This window comes from Nuphar pumila, chromosome 3 (assembly GCF_984573655.1).
Source record: "Nuphar pumila chromosome 3, dmNupPumi1.hap1.1, whole genome shotgun sequence".
NCBI classification, from domain to species: Eukaryota; Viridiplantae; Streptophyta; class Magnoliopsida; order Nymphaeales; family Nymphaeaceae; genus Nuphar; species Nuphar pumila.
Window position 1 is genome coordinate 10015002 of NC_143251.1, and position 22375 is coordinate 10037376.

The 22375-nt window shown below is 38.1% G+C and overlaps 1 protein-coding gene across 1 annotated transcript in view; it reads right to left on the bottom strand.

Annotated features, from left to right (window-relative positions):
* Window positions 1-22375, bottom strand: part of LOC149841910 (uncharacterized) — a 112603-nt gene that overhangs the window by 16827 nt on the left and 73401 nt on the right. The window contains exons 8-14 of the mRNA XM_089998772.1: window positions 7263-7324; window positions 6287-6375; window positions 5834-5906; window positions 5694-5753; window positions 2444-2590; window positions 2233-2271; window positions 1328-1365 (exon numbers count right to left, since the gene is read on the bottom strand). Coding sequence (XP_089854898.1) covers window positions 1328-1365; window positions 2233-2271; window positions 2444-2590; window positions 5694-5753; window positions 5834-5906; window positions 6287-6375; window positions 7263-7324 — 508 coding nt within the window. The remainder of the gene's footprint in view (window positions 1-1327; window positions 1366-2232; window positions 2272-2443; window positions 2591-5693; window positions 5754-5833; window positions 5907-6286; window positions 6376-7262; window positions 7325-22375) is intronic.

The window sequence follows — 22375 nt, forward strand, 5'->3', positions numbered from 1 at the left end:
GTTTGGGGAAATGCCCCTTTACTTTATGTAATTTAAATAAGTGAAAAAATTAACCCACTCAGATTCGGGTTTACCTTAGAAAGGGTAGGTGGTACAAAACTCCGAGGACATGTGTTTAAGTGTTTCGAGCTAAAGTGACTCGTTGGTCCCCAGTCCTCGGAGTTGGGGGGGACCCAGATTACCAATGTGTCCTAGGTGGTAGTTCTTTGTTCTTTTGCAAAAGTTAGGGATGCATCCTGTTTTGGTTTTGGCCTTTGGGAGGTTCTCTCGGTCACTGACCACTCCCTTAGGATATTCAGTTTCAGTTAAAATATTTGGGTAATAAAATGCCAATAAATAATGAACCCCCGAATGTTCTCTTCTAAAATGGTTGTCTTGGCCCGCGTGTACCCGCAGGATAATTAAAAATAAACATTTAAATTAGATCATCTTAGGTATCACATCTGAGTAGGTAGTGACAGATTTACAATTGTACCCATAAATAATGACTTGTGAAATGTGATTATTTATTTTTAGCATTCAATGAAATCTGTGGTTATGAGATATTCAAATGCTGCGAATGATGTTACATGTCTGTTAGCTTCTGATAAATTATTGACTGTCGTAGCATAGATTGTTATTTATTCCAGTATATACTGAAAATCACACACGGCACCCACATCACATACTTGACACATAATATACCTAAAAGAAAATTTACAGTAATTCCTACTTAGACAATTGTAGTCTAATTCCTATAAATTTACTATTTTTCAGGTAAAAAATAGGGTTTATGAGCGACTGCGGGATGAGGCATCGGATCGAGATTTTTGGATTTATTGTTCCCAGGATAGTTTGGGTTCATTGTAATTTATTTGTTCATGTCATTTAAAACTTTGATGTTAATTCTCATCGATATTGGAGTGAAATGAATGGTTTGGTTTGCTCTCCACTGTAATGTTCCGGGATGTTTAACCCTATAGTATTTATTGTTTCCGCTGTTATAAAAAAAAATCTTCTAAAAACATGGGTTAAAATTTTGTGGCGTTACACATCCAGTTGTTCCTGTAAAACATTTCAATTATATAACCTTTTCTTTAAACTAAAGCTATCCCAACTACAACAAAAGAACCTTCAACAACCATTAAATATGTACTCTTTACCAATGAAAAACTACCAGGGAGAACAGTTGTCCTTAGAAATTCATGGTGAATTATAACCCATATTCCTCATGCCAAAAGTAGGGGGAAAATGCACGAAATACAATTTAGTTTGTCTCTAGCAACTCTGACCGAATAATTTCCAATATTACCCCTTGTCAAATTGTCAATCGAAGAAAGAATTTTACCTTTGGTAGATGCTTGAAAGTAGCCACCTTTGGAACCACTGCAAGAAACTAAGAAAAACATGAGCAACATAATACAATCCAATTCACACAGGCACACACACACAGAGGTTCAAATCAAAGGAAGAAGATGATTAGGCATTTAAAAATGTAAAGAAAACTGTAATAGTACTATTTTATTTAGTGATATCGGAAAAGCCAAGCTTGATTTTATCATGTTAATTTTTAAAAATAAAAAGCTTTCCATCTAAAGTAAAAGAAGGAAATAACTGTATGAAAGATAAACTCATAAGCTAGAAGGAAGAATCCAAATCCTCTGTTTTTTACTTCAGACACATGCTCTCTCTCTCTCACTGCATGCACAGACACGCGGACATATATGTATCATGTATGCATGTATGTATGTGTATATATATATATATATATATATATATATATATATATATATATATATATATATATATATATGTGTGTGTGTGTGTGTGTGTGCTTGAAAATATAAGCAAGGGTTTTCTCAAGGGATTTAAAAAACTTAAAAAATAGATGGCCTTTTCTTGAGAAACTCACAGAGATTTTAAAATAAGCAGAATTTAAAATTAAAATTCAAAATAACTGAAATTCTCAAAAAAAATGTTATTATAATATCACATTGTTAGCACAATATTTTCATTTTAGAGTTTTTTTTTTTTTTGCAATTTTATTGCAATATTTTGAAGCTTTTATCTTTTATGGGAAAACATTAAAAACATAATAAATACAAAACATGGACATGCACAGAATGAGAACAAAACCATGAAATGTTCTCATAATAATTGCAACAAGATAATTCCAGCCATTGATACATACAAATTCCAATGAATTACATGATCAAGCAACTGAATGCAGTCTTACAAATAAGAAAAGGATACCTGGCATGCGAGAAGATTCACCTGGAACATAGGCATTTGCTGAAACATAAAACAAACAGATAGTTCTGTTAGTAAAGCCGGCCAACAATAAGTTGGAGTTCATTGCAGAAGATATTTAAAGCCAGTTGGAGCTAACAAGTGCCATCAACATATTTTAGGTGGAAAAAGGCCACAAGTATACATGGAACTAATCAACTATACTGGTACCCACCTCCGGTGTAAGGGTCATGGAAGGATGCATCCAATGGAATATCCTTCTGTCCAGTATTCCGCAGTATAAACTCCACAACTTGTTGACGGTATGAAAGTGGAAGGTTTTCTTTCAAAAGCCATTTGTCAGCAACCGTGTAGGGGTTATCTGATGACAGATCATTCTTTAAGAAACATATAGCATCACAATAAAATATTTACATTCGCACCATAACATTTAACATGCCAAGATACAACTAGGGGTGGGCAACCGGCCCGGCAGCCCGATGAGCCAAGCCGACCCGGCCTGCCATGGGCCGGCCCGATGGGCCTAAGTTATTTATTAATTTTTTAATAATATAAAAAAATTTAAATTAACTATTACATAGTAACTTGGATAACTATTATTATTTACATAATTACTTGCATGAGAACTTGCTATTTGTTAATTATTACTACTTACCTAATTAGTGGAATTAGTTGTATGGGAACTTGCATTTCTCTCATTAACCCATAATTTCAGTCAAGCATTTATGCATTTTAAGATTGGGCTAGGCCGGGCTGGGCCGGGCACGGCCCGCTTCACATTGGCCCGTTGGGCCAATGGGCCGCGGGCCATGGGCTTCTCTTCAAACCCAAGCCCGTTAAGAACTGGGCCAAAACCCGGCCCGTTAGTAAACCGGCCGGTCGGCCCAGTCCATTAGCGGACTGAGCCAGCTGAATGCCCACCCCTATATACAACTGAATGAGAACTTTGCACTTTACATTCTGTAATCCACGAAGCTAAAGAAAAAGGTTTAAGGGATGAGTTTTTTTAACAGGTTCGGCAGAGTCAAAGGCTACTTCAAGCAGGATTAACTAAAAGAGAAGGCCAAAAGCCAGCCAAACTCTCATGTCATGCACCTTAGCAAAATAGGCATCAACCATCAGTATAGACCATAGGTGATCAACAAACATTCATGTCTTAATATATGGTAAACTGAAGTTGGAACTATTAAACTAACCATTTTCAAGCAAGATATAGATCATCACAGGTGAAATTTTCAGTTTGAGCACTAAGAAAACTGTAAGACACTAAAATGAGCTCGAGTGAGTCTATAAAAGTTGAAATGATTCTAGGTTAGTCTTAGAGTAATTTCAGTTTTGATCAGTTTGGGTTTAGCAGGTTGAGTCTGATGTCTAGGATGATACGTGCAATTGCCAATTTGAGTAGGAGAACTCACTTCCAACTCTTATTGACTTTCTTGGACTCATTTAGATTCTTACAATTTTCTCATGACTCAATTTGCCAATTGCACCTGCCATTATGGAATGATAAGTGCAATTGTCAATTTGAGTCCTGAGAAAATTGCTATGGATCCCAAACATGCACAACCTGCTAAACCCAAATCAATCCAAAACTGTAATTTCTATCTAAGACTCACTAGACTCATTTCGACTACTACCAACCCATTTGAACTCATTTAGACTCTTACAATTTTCTCGGGACTCAAACCAGGGTCACCGGAAATGCTACTAGCGTCAGGGAAGCGTGCTTCCCCGAAACGTGTTTCGGAAACGTGAAACACGGTGCTTCCCCGAAACACATTTCAAAAGAGCGAAACGCGGGGAGAAGCGCAACACGCTTCCCCAATACTAGGAAGTGAGCTTCCCATTTAAGAGAAGTGAGTTTCATGATTTTTTTGGTTTTGGACAATTGTACACTTATTACTGTTTTTTACCAAACAATTAAAAGATACCGTGTTTCTTTATAAAGGCAAAAATGGTCATTTTAAAAAAATCATGAAAACCCCCAAATCGAGTAGGGTTTGGGTTGTTTCATTCGAAACTCTCTCTCTCTCTCTCTCTCTCTCTCTCTCTCTCTCTCTCTGACCTCCGACGATGGGCTCTTCAGGTATGCGTACGGCCTCTCTCTCTCTCTGACTCTCCTTTTTCCTCTCTCTCGCTCGCTCTGTCTCTTTTCTCTCTCACTCTCTTTGTCGCTCTCTCTCTCCCTCCCTCTCTCCCTCTCCGTCTCTCGCTCTCTCTGTTTGTACTTTGTATTGTTTGAGATTTATTCTGTTTTAGTCCCTTCCATGTGGCAATTATATCAAGTCTAAGTTATTTATGCGAGAAGTTTTCTTCTACTTTACTGAAATATTTGATTGTAATAGTTTGAATTGAGCATGTCATGCTTCTACAGCATGTTGGCAATCCATTGTAAATGAGCAAACATATTGTTCCACTATAAGACAATTTTTCTTGAAGCTGGATATCATTTGAACATAGAAAATGTTTATCATTTTAGCTCAACAATGTTTAATGAAAAAAGAGTTGAGCAGCTAATCATCCTTTGGATTAATGTTTTAGAAGCTACCATGCACCTATGGATCTGATTGTGCACAAAATGGTCCAGGCTTGTTTGGTTGTGCACAACATTGTGATCTAAATCTTGAGTAGATATGTTTATTTTCTCCTTTTTCTTGATGTATTATTTATTAAATGATTGCACCGGGATGCATTTGTTAAATGGTTGCAACAGGAATATGAATTATGATTTTTTTTTATGTAATATTTATTAAATGCTTGCAACATGATGCATTTGTTACATGGTTGCACTTGCATATATGATTCAATTTTGAGATTAATAGATCAGCTTTAATGTTATATACTCATGTTTCTATTTTAGTAAATTAAGAAAAATATAATTACATTTTCGCTTTCCTTTCGATTCCTATCTGCTTCCCACTCGAATCCTAGGTCGCTTCCCCCTCAATTCTTAAGTTGCTTCCCTTACGATTCTTAGGTCACTTCCGGTTTGCTTCTCTTCTTGCTTCCGAGACGATTCTCGGTTCACTTCCAAGTCGTTCTGTGCTTCCCAATTCATCAAATTTTAGAAGTGTCTCGCTTCCCGCTTTCGCTTCCCACTCCTGCTTCCTCAACTGGCAACTCTGACTTAAACTGAGAATTGCACCTATCAGATAAGGTTGTGAAGTGGCTCAAACATCAAAGATGCAATAAGAAACATCTATTTTGCAAGTGTGAGTTTTATCAAAGATCGCAGAAATCTAATTCCAGATAATTACCTAGGAGAACAACACAATGAATTTAAGTATATATTATTTTATCCATAAATCTACTATCAACTTGTACATAGAAAACAGTAATTCACAAATTAACATTACATGTTATGATGAACAGAAGACTTACAAGAAACATTAAACAGCATGTGGCCAACATAGCAATAAAACTATATCTTTACATTGCAACCACCAAAAGGAATGACAACAGACCTGTCCTATTGTATGGCAGTTTTCGGGTGGGTTCACCATCCCCAATGTCCACATCAAACACTGGATATGACATACTGTCAGTCGAAAGAAAATGGCAAAGAAAATAAAATGAAACTTTTAATTATTTCCTCAAGTCTTACCATAGTCATATCGAACACCATCAAGAATGTTATGACTTGAATTATCGTCAGGCCCATCAACAACTTCACCAATCTGAAATCAGAAACACAGAATCAGCTTATATATATTTGTTAAATACATGAGCCGAAGCAACAGTGCCAAAAGATTTTTAGAACATCAATAAGATGGAAAACAGGACTACAATAAGACAGAAAACCCCCACTTTGTGTTCTTAAAAGCACAGATTACAGTGGGAGAGTAGAAGAGGAAAAGTTTCCGATACAATGCACAATGATTAAGTTGCATTACAAAACAGCAACCACTTTGTCACAACTATTTCTCAAAAGATATGCAGAGGTAGCTTACAGAAGATCAAGTGAATCTAAAAGAGAAGTGAACAAGATAGTTTATCAGTAACATTAAAAAGAACAAAAGAGAGAAGCTTTAAATGGATGAGATAAACAAATAAATACCTTCTCCCACTTTTGATCCCTTAAGTTCCAAGAGTATGCCACACCATTATCTCCTTCTCTAACAACCTTTGTTTGTCCATCATGTGATCCTGACAAACAAGAAATAGAAATAACATTACACTTGAAATATCATAAGCTATAACAAATCAGAATAATAGTGAAATGCCAAATGCTATCAGCAAAACACATGCAAATATGAAAAAAAAGGATTCAGAAAAATGTAACACTACATCACAAGTACACCTTCCATACAAAAAGAGTAGCAAGAAATCAACTATCCTAGTGTTGATGAACATCTTGAAAATTTTACACTTTATAGAGATCATTGGATTGGACACCATCAGCAAAATCTCAACCAGTTAGGTATGGATAGGGTAGAAGCAATCCAAGCCAGCCTGAGCTGACCTGTGCTGCTGTGTTTGAATTAGCTGTTCCAAAGGGCGTTGAAGCTTGATAGAAGAATAACTTCCAATATGGTCAAGAAACAACACCATCATCCATCCAATATGGTCGAGAAACATCAACACCATCATCATCAAGCCATATTTCAACTGCATGGGTTTTGCTTTACTAGTCCTGCTCCATTCCTTCCTATCTAGAGCTACAACCTTGATCATTATACAGTCTTGCATAGCACCTCTCACTGCCTCCCTTCAAGTCATTAAGGTTTTTTTCTTAAAATTGGAAGCTTTGTCATGGTCAAGAAACATGTCATGCAATACAGTAATGCTATGTCGAGTGCAGTTTAATGTGATTGTGCATACTCAGGCTTTGATTTGGATTGTTCCTAGATGAATTTGTCATGTTGATAGCCACAGCACAACCCAGATAATATAAAAACACTTGCATTTCATAACTTAAAAAATTTGCAATTTTAGTACACACGTATTTCAACAACTAAAAAAAATTGTATGCACAAACACAGATATCTACACAGTATGCACAGGAGCAATAAAGGATATTTTGCATTTCAAACCTGGTATCTGCAATGACTCATGTCCGGGTAAATCAGCCAACTTCAGCCCTCCAACCCTCTTCCTAGAAGTAAATAATAGGAGTCAAACAACAAACATGAAAAGGTTGTACTTGAAGCTGCATCTATTGACTTTCAACATCAAAGCTCTAATCATATATGCTCAATTTGCTTGTAAATAATAGGAGTCAAACAACAAACATGAAGTTAAATTTGAAGCTGCATTTATTGGCCTTCAACATCAAAGTTCTAATCACAGATGTTCAGTTTGCTTCAGCATCATGGCCAACAGAAAGGAAGTTTATAAGTTTTACTTTTTACTTTTTTCTTCTTTCTTACTAATAGAGAGAATGAAAACTGAGTGCTTGCTAATATGCTTCCCTCTTATCAATGAATATGATTAATAAGAAACTCTAAAGAAGAAATACAGTTCACAAGGGAAACATTTTGTGACCAGAATGAAATAGGAAACACACACCAAAAATATGTGAACGAGAAGAAACATCTTAAGGATGATGTTAAAAGTAATATTCATAAATCTTGGGGTGGTCATACGTAATTAAGCATAATTACGTATGCCTACTTGTAATTTTGTTCCACCTAATCACCTATTTAAATAGGTGATTAGGGTTAATGAAAAGTGATCTCTCACTCTCTCCCTCTCTCTCTCTCGTCTATCTCTCTCTCTCTCATCTCTCTGAAATCGAATCTAGGGCTGACAGATTCAACATGGTATCAGAGCGGGTCTCCCTTCTGGGATGATGCTGCTACTGCTGATCGTGAAGGACTGGATGCCGTTGCTGCTGTAGATAAAAAAAAAACTGTGTTGTCGTGATCATGTTTCCACTGCTCGTGACGTGCTGTCGTGAGCAGTGCAGGTCGTGTGTTGCTACCTTGATCGTGTTTCCCACTGCTGGTGACGTCCCTACTGGTGTTGAGGTCGCTTGCCGACCGTGATCGTGTGCTGGTGTTGATCGTGGAGAAGTTGCTGAAATCGTGAACTACTTGTGGCTTGAAGACACTGCAGCTGCTGGTTGTAGATCGTGTCTGTTCATCGTGAAGCATAAGGAGAAGATATCAGATCTGAAGACATCGACTGGATCGAAAAAATTAAATAGATCACAGTTAGATCGGATTGATATCGGCTTGGGTTTAAAATATTTTTAATGGATGCAGTTGAACTATTGCAGTCGGCGATCAGAACTAAAAATAGTGATCAGTCGTTGTTGAATGCCTGCGATCAGATCATTGATGTGGAAGATTAAATGGTAGTTGTTCTAATCTCGAAGTTGATAGTCGTTGTTTAATATTTTATTGTCGTGGTAGTGATCTGATCACTATTCTGATCTTACAAAGTATGCAGGAGACTCTTGTTGCACATAAATAGTTGGTTTGCTAAAAAAAAAATTGTCCCGGGTGAAGGAAATTTTTTATGGCTGAGTCACGTGCTTTAGATAATAACCAAAAGGGAGAGGCCATTGGTGAATATAAGGCCTTTGCAAATCCATTTTCATATGGATCTTCAGTTAAGCTAGATGATTCTAATTATGCAAGGTGGTCTCGCACCTTCCTGATGTCGGTTTCAGGCCATCGAAAAAAGCACGTCTTGTTGAAATTGGAACCCACTGAAAGAACAGGAAAATATGTCACCTGGGACGAAGACAATGATATCGTGATGTCATGGATAATGAACAGTGTACAACCTCATATAGCTGATGGATTGATTTATTACACCTCAGCTAAACAAATGTGGGACAATCTCTGTGATACATATTCTCATGAAACTAATGTGAGTCGTATTCTACAAGTTGAGCAGGAGATTTATCAGTTGCAGCAAGGAGATCAGACTTTATCCCAATACTATGCTTCAGTTAAATCTGCTTTTGAGAGGCAAAATGCACACAGACCCTTATGCTGTACCAAACAGAAGATCTATCAGGAGTAGACTATGGTTGCCCGATTTCTTACAGGGTTGTCATCGGAATTCTCAGTTGCCAAAGTCCAAATACTAACTAGTTTTGATGTTCCTACTCTTGCAGAAGCCTATAATCGTCTGAGTAGGCTTGCCATCACTCTTCCTCAAACTTAATCTGAATCACAGCCCTAGCAATCACCTCCAGTGGTGGAAGAGGTACTTTCTTGAATTTTTGAGGAAGAGGTCGCGGTCGTAGTACTGGAAGTAGAGGAAGGCTTCAATGTACATATTGTAGTAAACTTGGACATCTTGAAGATAGGTGTTGGGATAAAATTGGTCGACCTCCTATCCCATCACCTAAACCGAATGTGTCCAAGGCTCAAGTTGTTAAACTCGAGGCAGAGAACCCCACTACCTCCTTTAGCGATTCGGTTATTCTCAGTCGTGCAGAGTATGATGAATTGGTGTCTCACCGGCTTCCTAGTTCTAGTGCTCCTATCCCTGTTGCTGATGTGGCATGCTCTACAGGTGATAGTCTGAGTTATCAAGGTAGTAGATAGATTATTGATTCGGGTGCCTCTAGACACTTGTGAGGGACTTCCCATAATTTTTCTAAGCTACATCCTATTGTTGAACCTGGCAATGTTATACTTGCTGATGGGAGATCTTCTCCTGTTGTAGGCCAAGGAAACATTCATATATCCCTCACACTTCAATTGTCTAATGTCCTTCATGCTCTTTCATTTCCTCAGAACTTACTATCTGTTAGTCGTATTGCTAAGGAGAATAACTGTAGGGTGATATTTGATCTTGTGTGTTGTATTTTTCAGGACTTGCTGACGGGGAAGATGATTGGTGGAGGCCATGAGGAGGGTGGTGTCTATTATCTACATCAGCCGGTTGGATCCATGAATTTTGTGTTTGAGCCATCTTCCAGTACTTATCAGTGGCATCTCCGTCTTGGTCATGTTCCTTTGCCAAAGCTTCATAGACTAATTCCTCATATTTCTTCGTCTGATTCACTTCAGTGTGACGCCTGTTAATTGAGCAAACATCACAGAAGTTCCTTTCCTTCTCGTCAGAGTCCATCGAGTCAAGCAATGTTTGAGATTTTGCACGTTGATGTATGGGGACCTAGTAGAGTACCTAGCCGATCTCAGTGTCGTTATTACTTAGTTATTGTTGATGATTTTTCCAGATTGTCATGGGTTTTCTTAATAAAAGAAAGGTCGGAGGTTGCCTCCATTCTTATGTCTTTAGTCATTGAAATAAAGACTCAGTTTCATTCTCTCGTCAAGATTATCCGCATTGATAATGCTCTCGAGTTCAAGTCCAATGAATTGTTACAATTTTATTGAAATCGTGGCATTCGTCATCAAACTACTTGTGCCCATACGTCTCAGCAAAATGGCATTGCTGAGAAAAAACATAGGCATCTTCTAGATGTAGCTCACACTCTTATGTTGCAATCAAATATGCCACCCTCATACTGGGGGGATGCTATTCTCACTGCCTGTTATCTCATTAATCATATGTCGTCTTCATCTTTGGAAGAACAAATCTCTTTTCAAATTCTCTATCGTAATGCTCCTTTGTTCCTGATTTCTCCCAAAGTATTTGGATGTGTTTCCTTTAATAAAATGGTGGTCTTCAACAAATGCACAAAAAACTCACAAACAAGTGTCTATTGGAGACACTACAAGCATGACCCTTGAAAGGGTATAAAGGGAAGAACACTTGAAAAATAAATAATACTTTATTCATGAACAAAATGCTTAAGAAGCATGGTTATTTACATTGAAGGGGTTCACCCCTATATATACAAAAAAATGGGAGAGAGAGTTTGAGCTCTCCAAAAAGAGACGTTGGATTCCAACGTCTCTTAATATAGCTGTTGGACTATAGTCCAACAACATTTATTATAGCTGTTGGACTACAGTCCAACAGCTACTTGCACAGTCAAGTTCCAACAGGAACTTGACTGAATCAAAATATCTAGTTTCTATTGAACTAGATGCTAAAAAAGAAAATAAAAAAATAGAAAAATAATAAAAGAAAATATAATAATATTAAATAATATATATATATATATATATATATTGCAGTTTACATTTTAACACTCCCCTTCAAACTTACGGTACAATGAGCGAAAGTTTGTCTAAAAGGAAGTGAAATCTGGGAGCAGCGAGAGGCTTGGTGAAGAAGTCTGCTAATTGATATTCTGATGTAACATATGGCAGATCAATGGTTCCATGTAAGTATTCCTCTCTGACATAGTGACAGTCCATCTCAATGTGTTTAGTGCGCTCATGGAATGTCCGGTTGCTTGCAATGTAGATCGCACTTTTGTTGTCACAGCGCATCTTTGAAACTTGCGTTGCTTTAGCTCCCATATCCGCTAGCAATCGTCTGAGCCAAACAACCTCCATAGTGGTGGTTGTCATGGCTCTGTATTCAGCTTCGGTGGAGGAAAGAGAGACTTTTTGCTGCTTCTTGCACCTCCAAGAAATTAAGGTTTCACCTAGGAACACACAAAAACCAGTAGTTGAGTGTCTATTATTGGGATCACCTCCCCAGTCAGCATCAGTATATGCAATTAAATTTAATGAAGATGAAGCAGACAAGAAGAGTCCTCGTGAAAGAGAGGATTTTAGGTATCTAATAATACGCAAAATCGCTCCCATGTGCACGGAGGTGGGAGCGTGCTGAAACGGACTGACTGTATGAACCGCATGAGTTATATCTGGCCTAGTAATGGAAAGATAAGAAAGAGCTCCAACAAGTTGTCTATAAGGAGTAGGATCATCAAGAAGTTCTCCATCATCAATTTTCATTTTAACATTGACAACTTCTGGAGTGTCTACTTTCTTATCATCTGTAATTCCAGACCTGGAAACGATATCAAGAGCAAATTTAGATTGAGATATCAAATACCCCCGAGGGGAATAAGCAACTTCAATGCCTAAAAAATATCTTAATAAACCTAAGTCAGTCATTTCAAAGTGAGTTTTAAGAAGAGATTTGATATTTGCAACTCCCTGTTTGTCGCCTCCGGTGATGATCATATCGTCCACATACAGAAGAAGAAGAATGATGCCTGCATCAGATTTCTTAACAAACAAAGCAGTGTCAGTTAAACAAGGTTGAAAACCAATATCAAGCATAACATGACTAAATCGGTCATACCAGGCTTTTGGAGCCTGTTTAAGACCATAAAGAGCTTTTTCTAGACGAAGAGCTTTACCCTTAGGGATACTAATACTAGGTGGGGCTTCCATGTATACTTCTTCAACGAGATTCTCATTCAGGAAAGCATTTTTGACATCTAATTGAAAGATAGACCATGTTCTAATGGAGGCCAAGGCTATTAAAGTTCTAACAGTGGTCATACGGGCCACAGGAGCAAATGTTTCTTCATAATCGATGTCATACTCTTGGGCATATCCTTTTGCTACTAAACGGGCCTTATATCTTTCCAGGGTCCCATCACTTTTGGTTTTGACTTTGTATACCCACCTACAACCTATAGGTTTCTTACCCAGAGGAATATCTTGTATCGTCCAAGTATTGGCCTTTTCTAGTGCATCCAATTCTATTTTCATGGCTTCTATCCATTCTATATGATTTTTTGCTTGAGAATAGGATGATGGTTCAACATATGATTGTATTAATGTAATGGCGGCCCTATACTTGGGTGAAAAAGATTCATAAGACACAAATTTTTCTGGAGGTTTAGAGATTCTAGACGTTCTTCTAGGTGAGACTTCAGAGTATTTTTGTAATGCACATGGAAGATTTTGCTCTCTACGTCTTGAATATTGTAGACTAACATCCCTATGGATTTGCTCTTCATTATCATTATTTTCAACAACAATAGGACTTTGATCATTGTCAAGGTCACATCCAACATCACATTCATTGGATTTTGAAGTTGGATCAATTAAAAACGAGTATTCAGTGACATCCTTGGATTTTTCAAATTCAAAGAAGCTTTCTTTTTCCAAAAAAGATAGATTTCTTGACACATATAATTTGTCATTTTGAAAATCGAAACACCTGTAGCCTTTTTTATTATCAGCATATCCTAAAAAGGCACATGGGATTGCACGAGGAGAGAGTTTATCATTTCTGTTGGTGAAAACAAAACATTTGCATCCAAAGACTCTTAATCTAGAATAATCTGGAGTTAAATTAACAAGCTTTTCTATTGGAGTTGTATTCTTTAATGAGGAAGATGGCATCCTATTAATGAGGTAGGTGGCAGTTAGGACCGCTTCAACCCAAAAACTTTTTGGAACTTGATTTGCAATTAGCAATGTCCTAGTAGTTTCCATAATGTGCCGATGTTTGCGTTCGGCTAGGCCATTCTGTTGTGGAGTGTGTGGACATGATCTTTGATGTGTAATACCATGTAAATTGAGATAGTCTTTGAATTCGTTGGACATAAATTCTCCCCCTGAATCAGTGCGAAAAACAGAAATATCATTTGAAACTTATTTTTAACCATTTTATGAAATATTTTGAAGTTAGCAAAGACATCAGATTTATGTTTAAGAAAATAAATCCAAGTATGTCTAGAAAAGTCATCAACAAAAATGACATAATATGTATAACCACCTTTGGAAATAACTGGTGCGGGGCCCAAACATCCGAATGTATTAACTAAAGTGGTCGTGAGGAAACAAAAGTTCTACTAAGAAATGGTAACCTTTTCATTTTGCCAAGAATGCAGTCTTTACAAGAAAAATTTTCAGAATTACAAAATTTTTCCAAACTTGGAAAATATTGAATTTTAGACATATGAGGATGGCCAAGCCTTTTGTGCCATAAATCCAATTCTAATTTCTGAATATTATAACAAAATGCATTCTTGGGTAATTCCAAAAAGTCCATGTAATAAAGTCCTCCTTCTCTATGGCCTTCCCCAATCAGCTTCCCTGACTGACGATCCTGTACCCAACAACCATGAGAAGAGAAGGAGATATTACATCCATAATCAGATATTTGCGAGACAGATAAGAGATTCAAATTAAGTTTAGGGATATATCTAACTTCTGGGATAAAAAATCTTTTGGATTTTTGAAGATTTTCAAAACATCCTATTCCTTTTACTTCGAGAGATGTACCATCGGCTGTAAAAACCTTTGACACACTTGAGTTATTTTTAAGACATTCGGATAGACTATTAACATTTGGGGTCATATGAAAAGAAGCACCAGAATCTAAAAGCCAAGGAAAGTTACCTGGACCGGAGAAAGATGCAACTGCCGCTCCAGTTGAGGCTTCGGTTGAGGAGGATACCCCTTTGAGAAGAGGTTGAAGGATTTCCATCAGTTGAGCCATAGACACAGGTGCATCTTGATCTTTTGACTCAGATTCAACAGATGCAACTCTTTTTTCTTCTCTTCTTTTTAACTTTGGACATTGAGGCCTATAGTGCCCCGGTTCATGACAATGATGACAAATAACTTTTCTTTTATCAAAGTCGCCGTTTTGCCTTCCAAAATGAGGCGGCTTGTAAGTACGAGTATGATTCCCCGGTCTAGATACAGCTAAAACGAAGTCATCATCAACTTTTGGAGTACTTTTTCTAAGTCTATTTTCCTCCATAGTGAGCTCTTCTATAGTATCAACAATAGAAGAAATTTTTCCACGATGTAAAAGGGCCGATTTGGTGGATTCAAACTCCGGCCTTAGACCATTCACAAATTGATAAAAATGTTCCATATCGAGTTGCTTTTGGCGAAACTCGATGTCTTCGGCACAATGCCATTTGGGCTCAAGAAGAGCCAACTCTTCCCAAAGTTCGGACAACTCATTATAATATTCTCGAATAGTTTTATCTTTTTGAGTCATTGTCCGAACTTTATCTTGTAAATTGCATACATGTGCAATATCTTTAAGGGAATACATGTTTTTTAGGTATTCCCAAGCCTTATCGGCATGCTCAAACTTAGCTAGACTAGAGCATTTTTTAATGTCTATGCTATTGATGAGCCATGACATAATTTTTGCATGCCCTATCCTCCATTCTTTCCATTTCTTTTCATAAGTGGCTAACGCCTTACTCTTCTCTTCTTCCGTTAGAGGAACCTCTTTATCACCCTCTTTCTTGGTATGAGATAGTTTAGGTTCCAAATCGGAACCATTCACTATACCCCATAAACCTTTTCCCCAAATGTGGTGCTTCATAATCGAAGCCCACATTACATAGTTAGTATCATTTAGCTTCATAGGAATGATGGTGATCTTATCATTGTCATCCATCTTTTACAAGGGTAAGAGAGGAATAAATAGGAGGAGAGAGAGAGAAAAATAAAAAGAAAAGAAAAAGAGTAGACAAAGGAATAAGAGAGGATACAAAACCAATTTTTTTTTGTAGCACAAGTTCGCCATTCTTCAAACAAATCTTCTTGAGCCAAGAACAAGGTGATGAAACACCTTTTGTAAATGTGGCACAGAAATCGAGGCGGAAGCACTTCAAGATCTAAGGATTTCGTAGCTCTGATACCATGTAATAAAATGGTGGTCTTCAACAAATGCACAAATAACTCACAAACAAGTGTCTATTGGAGACACTACAAGCATGACCCTTGAAAGGGTATAAAGGGAAGAACACTTGAAAAATAAATAATACTTTATTCATGAACAAAATGCTTAAGAAGCATGGTTATTTACATTGAAGGGGTTCACCCCTATATATACAAAAAAATGGGAGAGAGAGTTTGAGCTCTCCAAAAAGAGACGTTGGATTCCAACGTCTCTTAATATAGCTGTTGGACTATAGTCCAACAACATTTATTATAGTTGTTGGACTACAGTCCAACAGCTACTTGCACAGTCAAGTTCCAACAGGAACTTGACTGAATCAAAATATCTAGTTTCTATTGAACTAGATGCAAAAAAAGAAAATAAAAAAATAGAAAAATAATAAAAGAAAATATAATAATATTAAATAATATATATATATATATATATATTGCAGTTTACATTTTAACATTTCCTTTGTTCATAAAGTTGGACCTAACCATGATAAATTATCTGCCCAAGCCATCAAGTGTGTCTTCCTTGGATATCCAAAAAATAAAAAAGGCTACCGGTGTTATGATCCCATCTCCCGTCGAGAGTATGTTAGTGCTGATGTATCTTTCTTTGAATCTGTTCCTTATTTTTCTACCACTGCATCCAGACTGCATGTTAAACAGGGTGATGCCCTACCTCTTCTTATTCCTCCTTTTCCCTTGGAGTCATTTTCTAAGACTATCTCTCATTCTCAATCTCCCACATTTGCTCGGTATCATGATCCTCCTCTGGTGTACACTCGCAGATCACCACCTGAATCAGCAACTACACCACCGCCTTCTTCAGAAGTAAGTTCTCCTGAAAATATTGAGATGTCTAATGTTGATGATGACAGACCTATCGCTCTCAGGAAAGATAAAAGACAATGCACATTACATCTGATCTCCAAGTTTGTTATTGAGGCACGGCTTGGGGTTCACTTGAAGAATTTTATCTCTGCTTTATCTGCCACTTCTGTCCCACTTAATCATCATCAAGCGTTATTAGATCTTAAGTGGAAGCAAGCGATGCAAGTTGAGATGGATGCCTTGCTCTCATGCGATACATGGGATTTGGTTGTTCCTCCCACTGATGCAGATATCATTGGATGTAAGTGGGTCAACACCATTAAGTATAACTCGGATGGCTCAATCGAAAGGTACAAGGTTCGGTTGGTCGCTAAAGGGTATATTCAAACATATGGAGTTGACTTCTTTGAGACCTTTTCTCCAGTAGCCCGTCTTGGGACTATTCGGTTGGTCATATCTGTAGTTGTTCATTATGGATGGAGTTTATGTCAGTTAGATGTGAAAAACGCCTTCTTATATGGAGATCTGTCTGAGACTGTGTACATGCAGCAACCTCCCGGGTTTGAGGTTCAGGGGGAGTGTAGCAAGGTGTGCAAACTAAAGAAGGCTATATATGGTCTTAAACAAAGTCCTTGTGCATGGTTTCAGAAGTTATTTGAAATTATGTCTGCATTTGGCTTCAACAGGTCATCTTCATATCACTCCTTGTTTATCAAGAAAACCTCCGCTGGTATTGTGGTTATGGTTGTATATGTAGATGATATTATTCTTACAGGGAGTAGCACAAAGGACATCTTAGACACAAAGATTCATCTACAGAAGCACTTTGTCACAAAAGATCTCAGTTCTCTTAGATATTTCTTGGGCATAGAGGTGGCCAGAAAAAGTGAGGGGTTAGTTCTATCATAGAGAAAGTATGTACTTGACCTACTGCAGGAAACAGGGATGTTAGGCCCCAAACCAGCCAATATACCAATGGATCCTAAACTGCATATGTATGATGAAGAAGCAGAACCTATTGATAGTAGAAGTTTTAGATCCTTGGTTGGTAAACTTTTATATGTCATTGTAAAAAGGCCAGATATCTCCTTAGCTGTGAGCAAGATAAACCAGTTCATGGACAAACCTACTCGAGTGCATTGGCAGGCAGCTATGATGATTCTCAGGTATTTGAAATCCTCTCCTGGAAAGGGATTGCTATATAAACAAAGCTCCAACCTTGATATAATTGTGTACTCAGATGCAGACTATGCAGGGGCCATCGATGATAGAAAGTCCACCACAGGGTTCTGCGTGTTTGTCAAAGGAAACTTAATTACTTAGAGAAGTAAAAAACAAACTGTGGTAGCTCGTTCCAGTGCTGAATCAGAATATAGAGTTATGGCTCAAACAACTGCTGAAATGATGTGGGTTAGGTCCATTCTAAAAGATCTACAAGTGATGATTCCATCCCCAATGTTGATGATGTGTGATAATTGAGCAGCTACCTATATAGCTAACAATCCAGTTTTTTATGAGAGAACGAAACTGATGCAGAGCAGGCCAAGAACAATGATGCAGAACATGTCCCATACCCAACACCACACAAACGTGTTTCGGGTCTGGGACCTGACCCGAAACCCGAATCCAGTTGAAGCCTTTAAATAAACTTCTTAGGGTTGCGTGCAGGTGAAGAGAAGGATGATTTTAAAGTTTGCAGTCGTCTTCCCTTTCAGCAGTTTTACCTTTTGGGATATTCCTTTTTTTATTTTCTTGCATTCAGCTGTCTTCTCTACTTTTTTTCTTTGTCCTTTTGTATTTGCTTTCTTCCATCCGTCTGAGCATTTATTTATTGTTTCGTCAGTCTTCTGTTTTCCCCTATTGTTATTGCCTTTAGTTGTTAGTTGATTAGTAAAAGCAATAAAGCTGTCATCGTGTATCCCATGGTGACCTTTCTGTTTTTTTTTTCATATCACTTGTGCATCGCACGACTGGAGAAGTCGTGGTTCTGTGTCATTATTGTCGTCGGTGCCTTGTAGAAACAGCCAACGTCGGCACTCGTTAGCCGCATAGGGCTCGATCCCGCCTTTGCACCAACGACCATCAGTGTCGGTCCCATTAGTGTATCAGCGTCGCCCCTTTAGCTGCACCGAAAACGTGTCCACGCCGGTACCCATTACGTGAGGGTCGATCACGGTTGCCTCACTGCATCAAAATGGTATTAGAGTCCAGCCCCTCCTCCTTTGTCAACGACATGACGTAAGAAGCGAGGAACGGTCCTATGAGCGGAAAAGCGCGAGAGGAGATCATGAAGCGGCTACTCAACAAGTTGACGGAGATGCAGAAAGATATGCTATGCCTAGAAAAGGAGGTAGTCAGTCTGTCGAAGCGCATGGATGGGGTCGAAGCACGGATGGATGTGCTTGAATCCAAGGTGGATGTGCACGCAGTGCAATTGAATCAGTTAGGCGCGCGCGCGCGATTAACGTTGTGGATACTACCGTCGTCGATTCAGCCCCGATGACGCTCCAGCACACGGCGCGACAAGAAGGCATTGAGGAAACTTTGCACAGGGATGCAGGTTGCGGCAGTTCTCCCCATCTGGTACCTTCCCTCCATCTCGAATCAGCAGCGACCCGGGTTGCCCATGTCCGGGTACCCTCCAATCGAACCGCCAAGGGGCGCAGCGAGTCCCGGCGACTGCGTCGCAGGTCGGGCCTGAGTTGCAGGACCACAACGTTACGCAGGGTCCTGTTCCAGGCCTGGGCTCATGGACTCGCACCATGGGGATCGCACCACAGTGTGGGTCGGACCTGCAGGGCCCCGGCATCCCACTGGGCCTTGCTGGGGACCCGGGTACCTCTGTCCGACCCGAGAAGGCAGTAACCTTCCCCCTTGAACCCGTGTGTGGGAGCCATAAGGCGGCAAACCCACGAGTGGGAGCAGGGGGACTCGGGTAGACGGGTCTGGATGCAATTGTGGTTGTTAATGTTCATCTTGGCGGCATTCAAGAAATCTCTTTGGTATTGAATCAAGCTTCATTACAGTGTGGCATGTTCAGGGCTGAGCACATCAGAAGTTATAAATCTGAGGTTGACGTTGTGAAGGAGACAGGGAAGCGTTATAAAATGAAAGGGGCGGTAGATTTTGGAAAAACGCTTTGTGGGTATGGTAGGGTGGCCAGCCTTGATGATGATGGATTCCCATTTATTGGTGCCAACTTGCAAACTAGAGATGTGGTCATTGGTAAGTTTGCAGAGTCAGAAGTAGATCACAATTTTAAATGAATGCGTCTATCTTTGATGTGTCTGATCTATATGCTTATTGTGGAGAAGATCAGTCGTCGAAGCCGATTTCTTCCCAACTCGGGGAGAATGATGCAGAGCAGGCGCAGAACAATGATGCAGAGCACGTCCCATACCCAACAACACACAGACGTGTTTCGGGTCTGGGACCGGACCCGAGACCCGGATCCAGTTGAAGCCTTTAAATAAACTTCTTAGGGTTGCGTGCAGGTGAGGAGGAGGATTTTGAAGCTTACAGTCGTCTTCCCTTTCAGCAATTTTACCTTATGGGATATTCCTTTTTTTTTTCTTGCATTCAGTCGTCTTCTCTACTTTTTTTCCTTGTCCTTTTGTATTTGCTTTCTTACATCAATCTGAGCATTTAATTATTGTTGTGTCAGTTGATTAGTAAAAAGCAATAAAGCTGTCAACGTGTATCCCACGATGACCTTTCTGTTTTTTTTTTCATATCACATGTGCATCGCACGACTGGAGAAGTTGTGGTTCTGTGTCATTATTACCGTCAGTGCCTTGTAGAAATAGCCAACGTCGACACTCGTTAGCCGCATAGGGCTCGGTCCTGCCTTTGCACCAACGACCATCAGCGTCGGCCCCATTATTGTATCAGTGTCGCCCCTTTAGCTGCACCGAAAACGTGTCCACGCCGGTACCCATTACGTGAGAGCCGATCATGGTTGCCTCACTGCATCAGAAACACATTGAAGTTGATTGTCACTATATACGTGACTTCGTGCAGGCGGGGCATATTTCTACTAGTCATGCGACGTTTGAAGACCAAGTTGCAGACGTCTTCACCAAGCCTCTCGCAAGTGCAGGTTTATCAAGATGTTGCAGCAAGCTGAGCATGATAGATATATATGCTCCAGCTTGAGGGAGAGTGTTAAAAGTAATATTCATAAATCTTGGGGTGGTCATACGTAATTAAGCATAATTATGTATGCCTACTTGTAATTTCGTTCCACCTAATCACCTATTTAAATAGGTGATTAGGGTTAATGAAAAGTGATCGATCTCTATCTCTATCTCTCCCTCTCTCTCGTCTCTCTCTCTCTCTCTCTCTCTCTCTCTCTCTCTCTCTCTCTCTCATCTCTCTGAAATCGAATCTAGGGCTGACAGATTCAACAGATGAAATGCAAAGATAGTACACGATGCAAAATAAATGTTTAAGCAACACAACTTTTGTCAAAAATTGGACAAAAATTACCAAGAAAAAATGCCCCTGAGGACTGCAGTTTTCCACTCTTAATAAACATGCATCATGTTAGTGTACCAGACACCATAATGCATCATTCAGATGATGGCACAATAGAAGCATCTTGAAGATATACAAACCAAGGTTGTCCATATCGTGTCGTATTGTACCATAGGTATTGTTATTTTTTGCCTTAACGATACGATAGACACTCGTATCACGAAACGAGTGTATCGTACCCGTATTGAGTGTATTGTATGGGTCTGGCGTACTCAGTGTTATCAAAAACACGCCTTGAGGCGCAAAAGGCGTGCCTCACCTTGAAGCGCGGCCCTCTGTGCCTCAAGGCGCAAGCCTAAGGCGCAAAAAAAAATATTTTTTTTAAATTTTACAACAAGATTTCTAAGACATAATCAGTAAAGTTTTTGTAGGTTAATCCAATATATTTTCCAGTTATTTCAGTTATGTAATAAGTTTCTTAGTATATTACTATATTTTAACTTTTGTTGGTTAATCTCGTATATTTTTCAGTTATTTCAGTCATGTAATTAGTTTCTTAATATATTTTAACTTTTGTTGGTTAATCTCATATATTTTTCAGTTATGTAATCAGTTTTTTAGTTACTTTTATATGTTAATCTCATGTTTTTTAGAATAATCTCCATATATTTTAACTTTTGTAGGTTAATCTCATATATTTTTCAGTTATTTCAGTTATGTAATCAGTTTCTTAGTATATTTTAACTTTTGTTGGTTAATCTCATATATTTTCCAGTTATGTAATCAGTTTTTAGTTACTTTTATATGTTAATCTCACATTTTTTAGAATAATCTCATATATTTTAACTTTTGTAGGTTAATCTTATATATTTTCCAGTTATTTCAGTTATGTAATCAATTTCTTAGTATATTTGAACTTTTTTTTGTTAATCTCATATATTTTCCAGTTATGTAATCAGTTTTTTAGTTACTTTTATATGTTAATCTCATATTTTTTAGAATAATCTCATATATTTTAACTTTTGTTGGTTAATCTCATATATTTTCCAGTTATGTAATCGGTTTCTTAGTATATTTTATCTTTTGTTGGTTAATCTCATATATTTTCCAATCATGTAGTCATTTTTCTAGTTACTTTTATATGTTAATCTCATATTTTTTAGAATAATCTCATGTATTTTAACTTTTGTAGGTTAATCTCATATATTTTCCAGTTATTTGAGTTATGTAATCAGTTTCTTAGTATATTTTAACTTTTTTTGGTTAATCTCATATTTGTTAGTTATATAATCAGTTTTTAGTTACTTTTATATGTTAATCTCATATTTTTAGTACTTATTTAAGATTTTCTATTT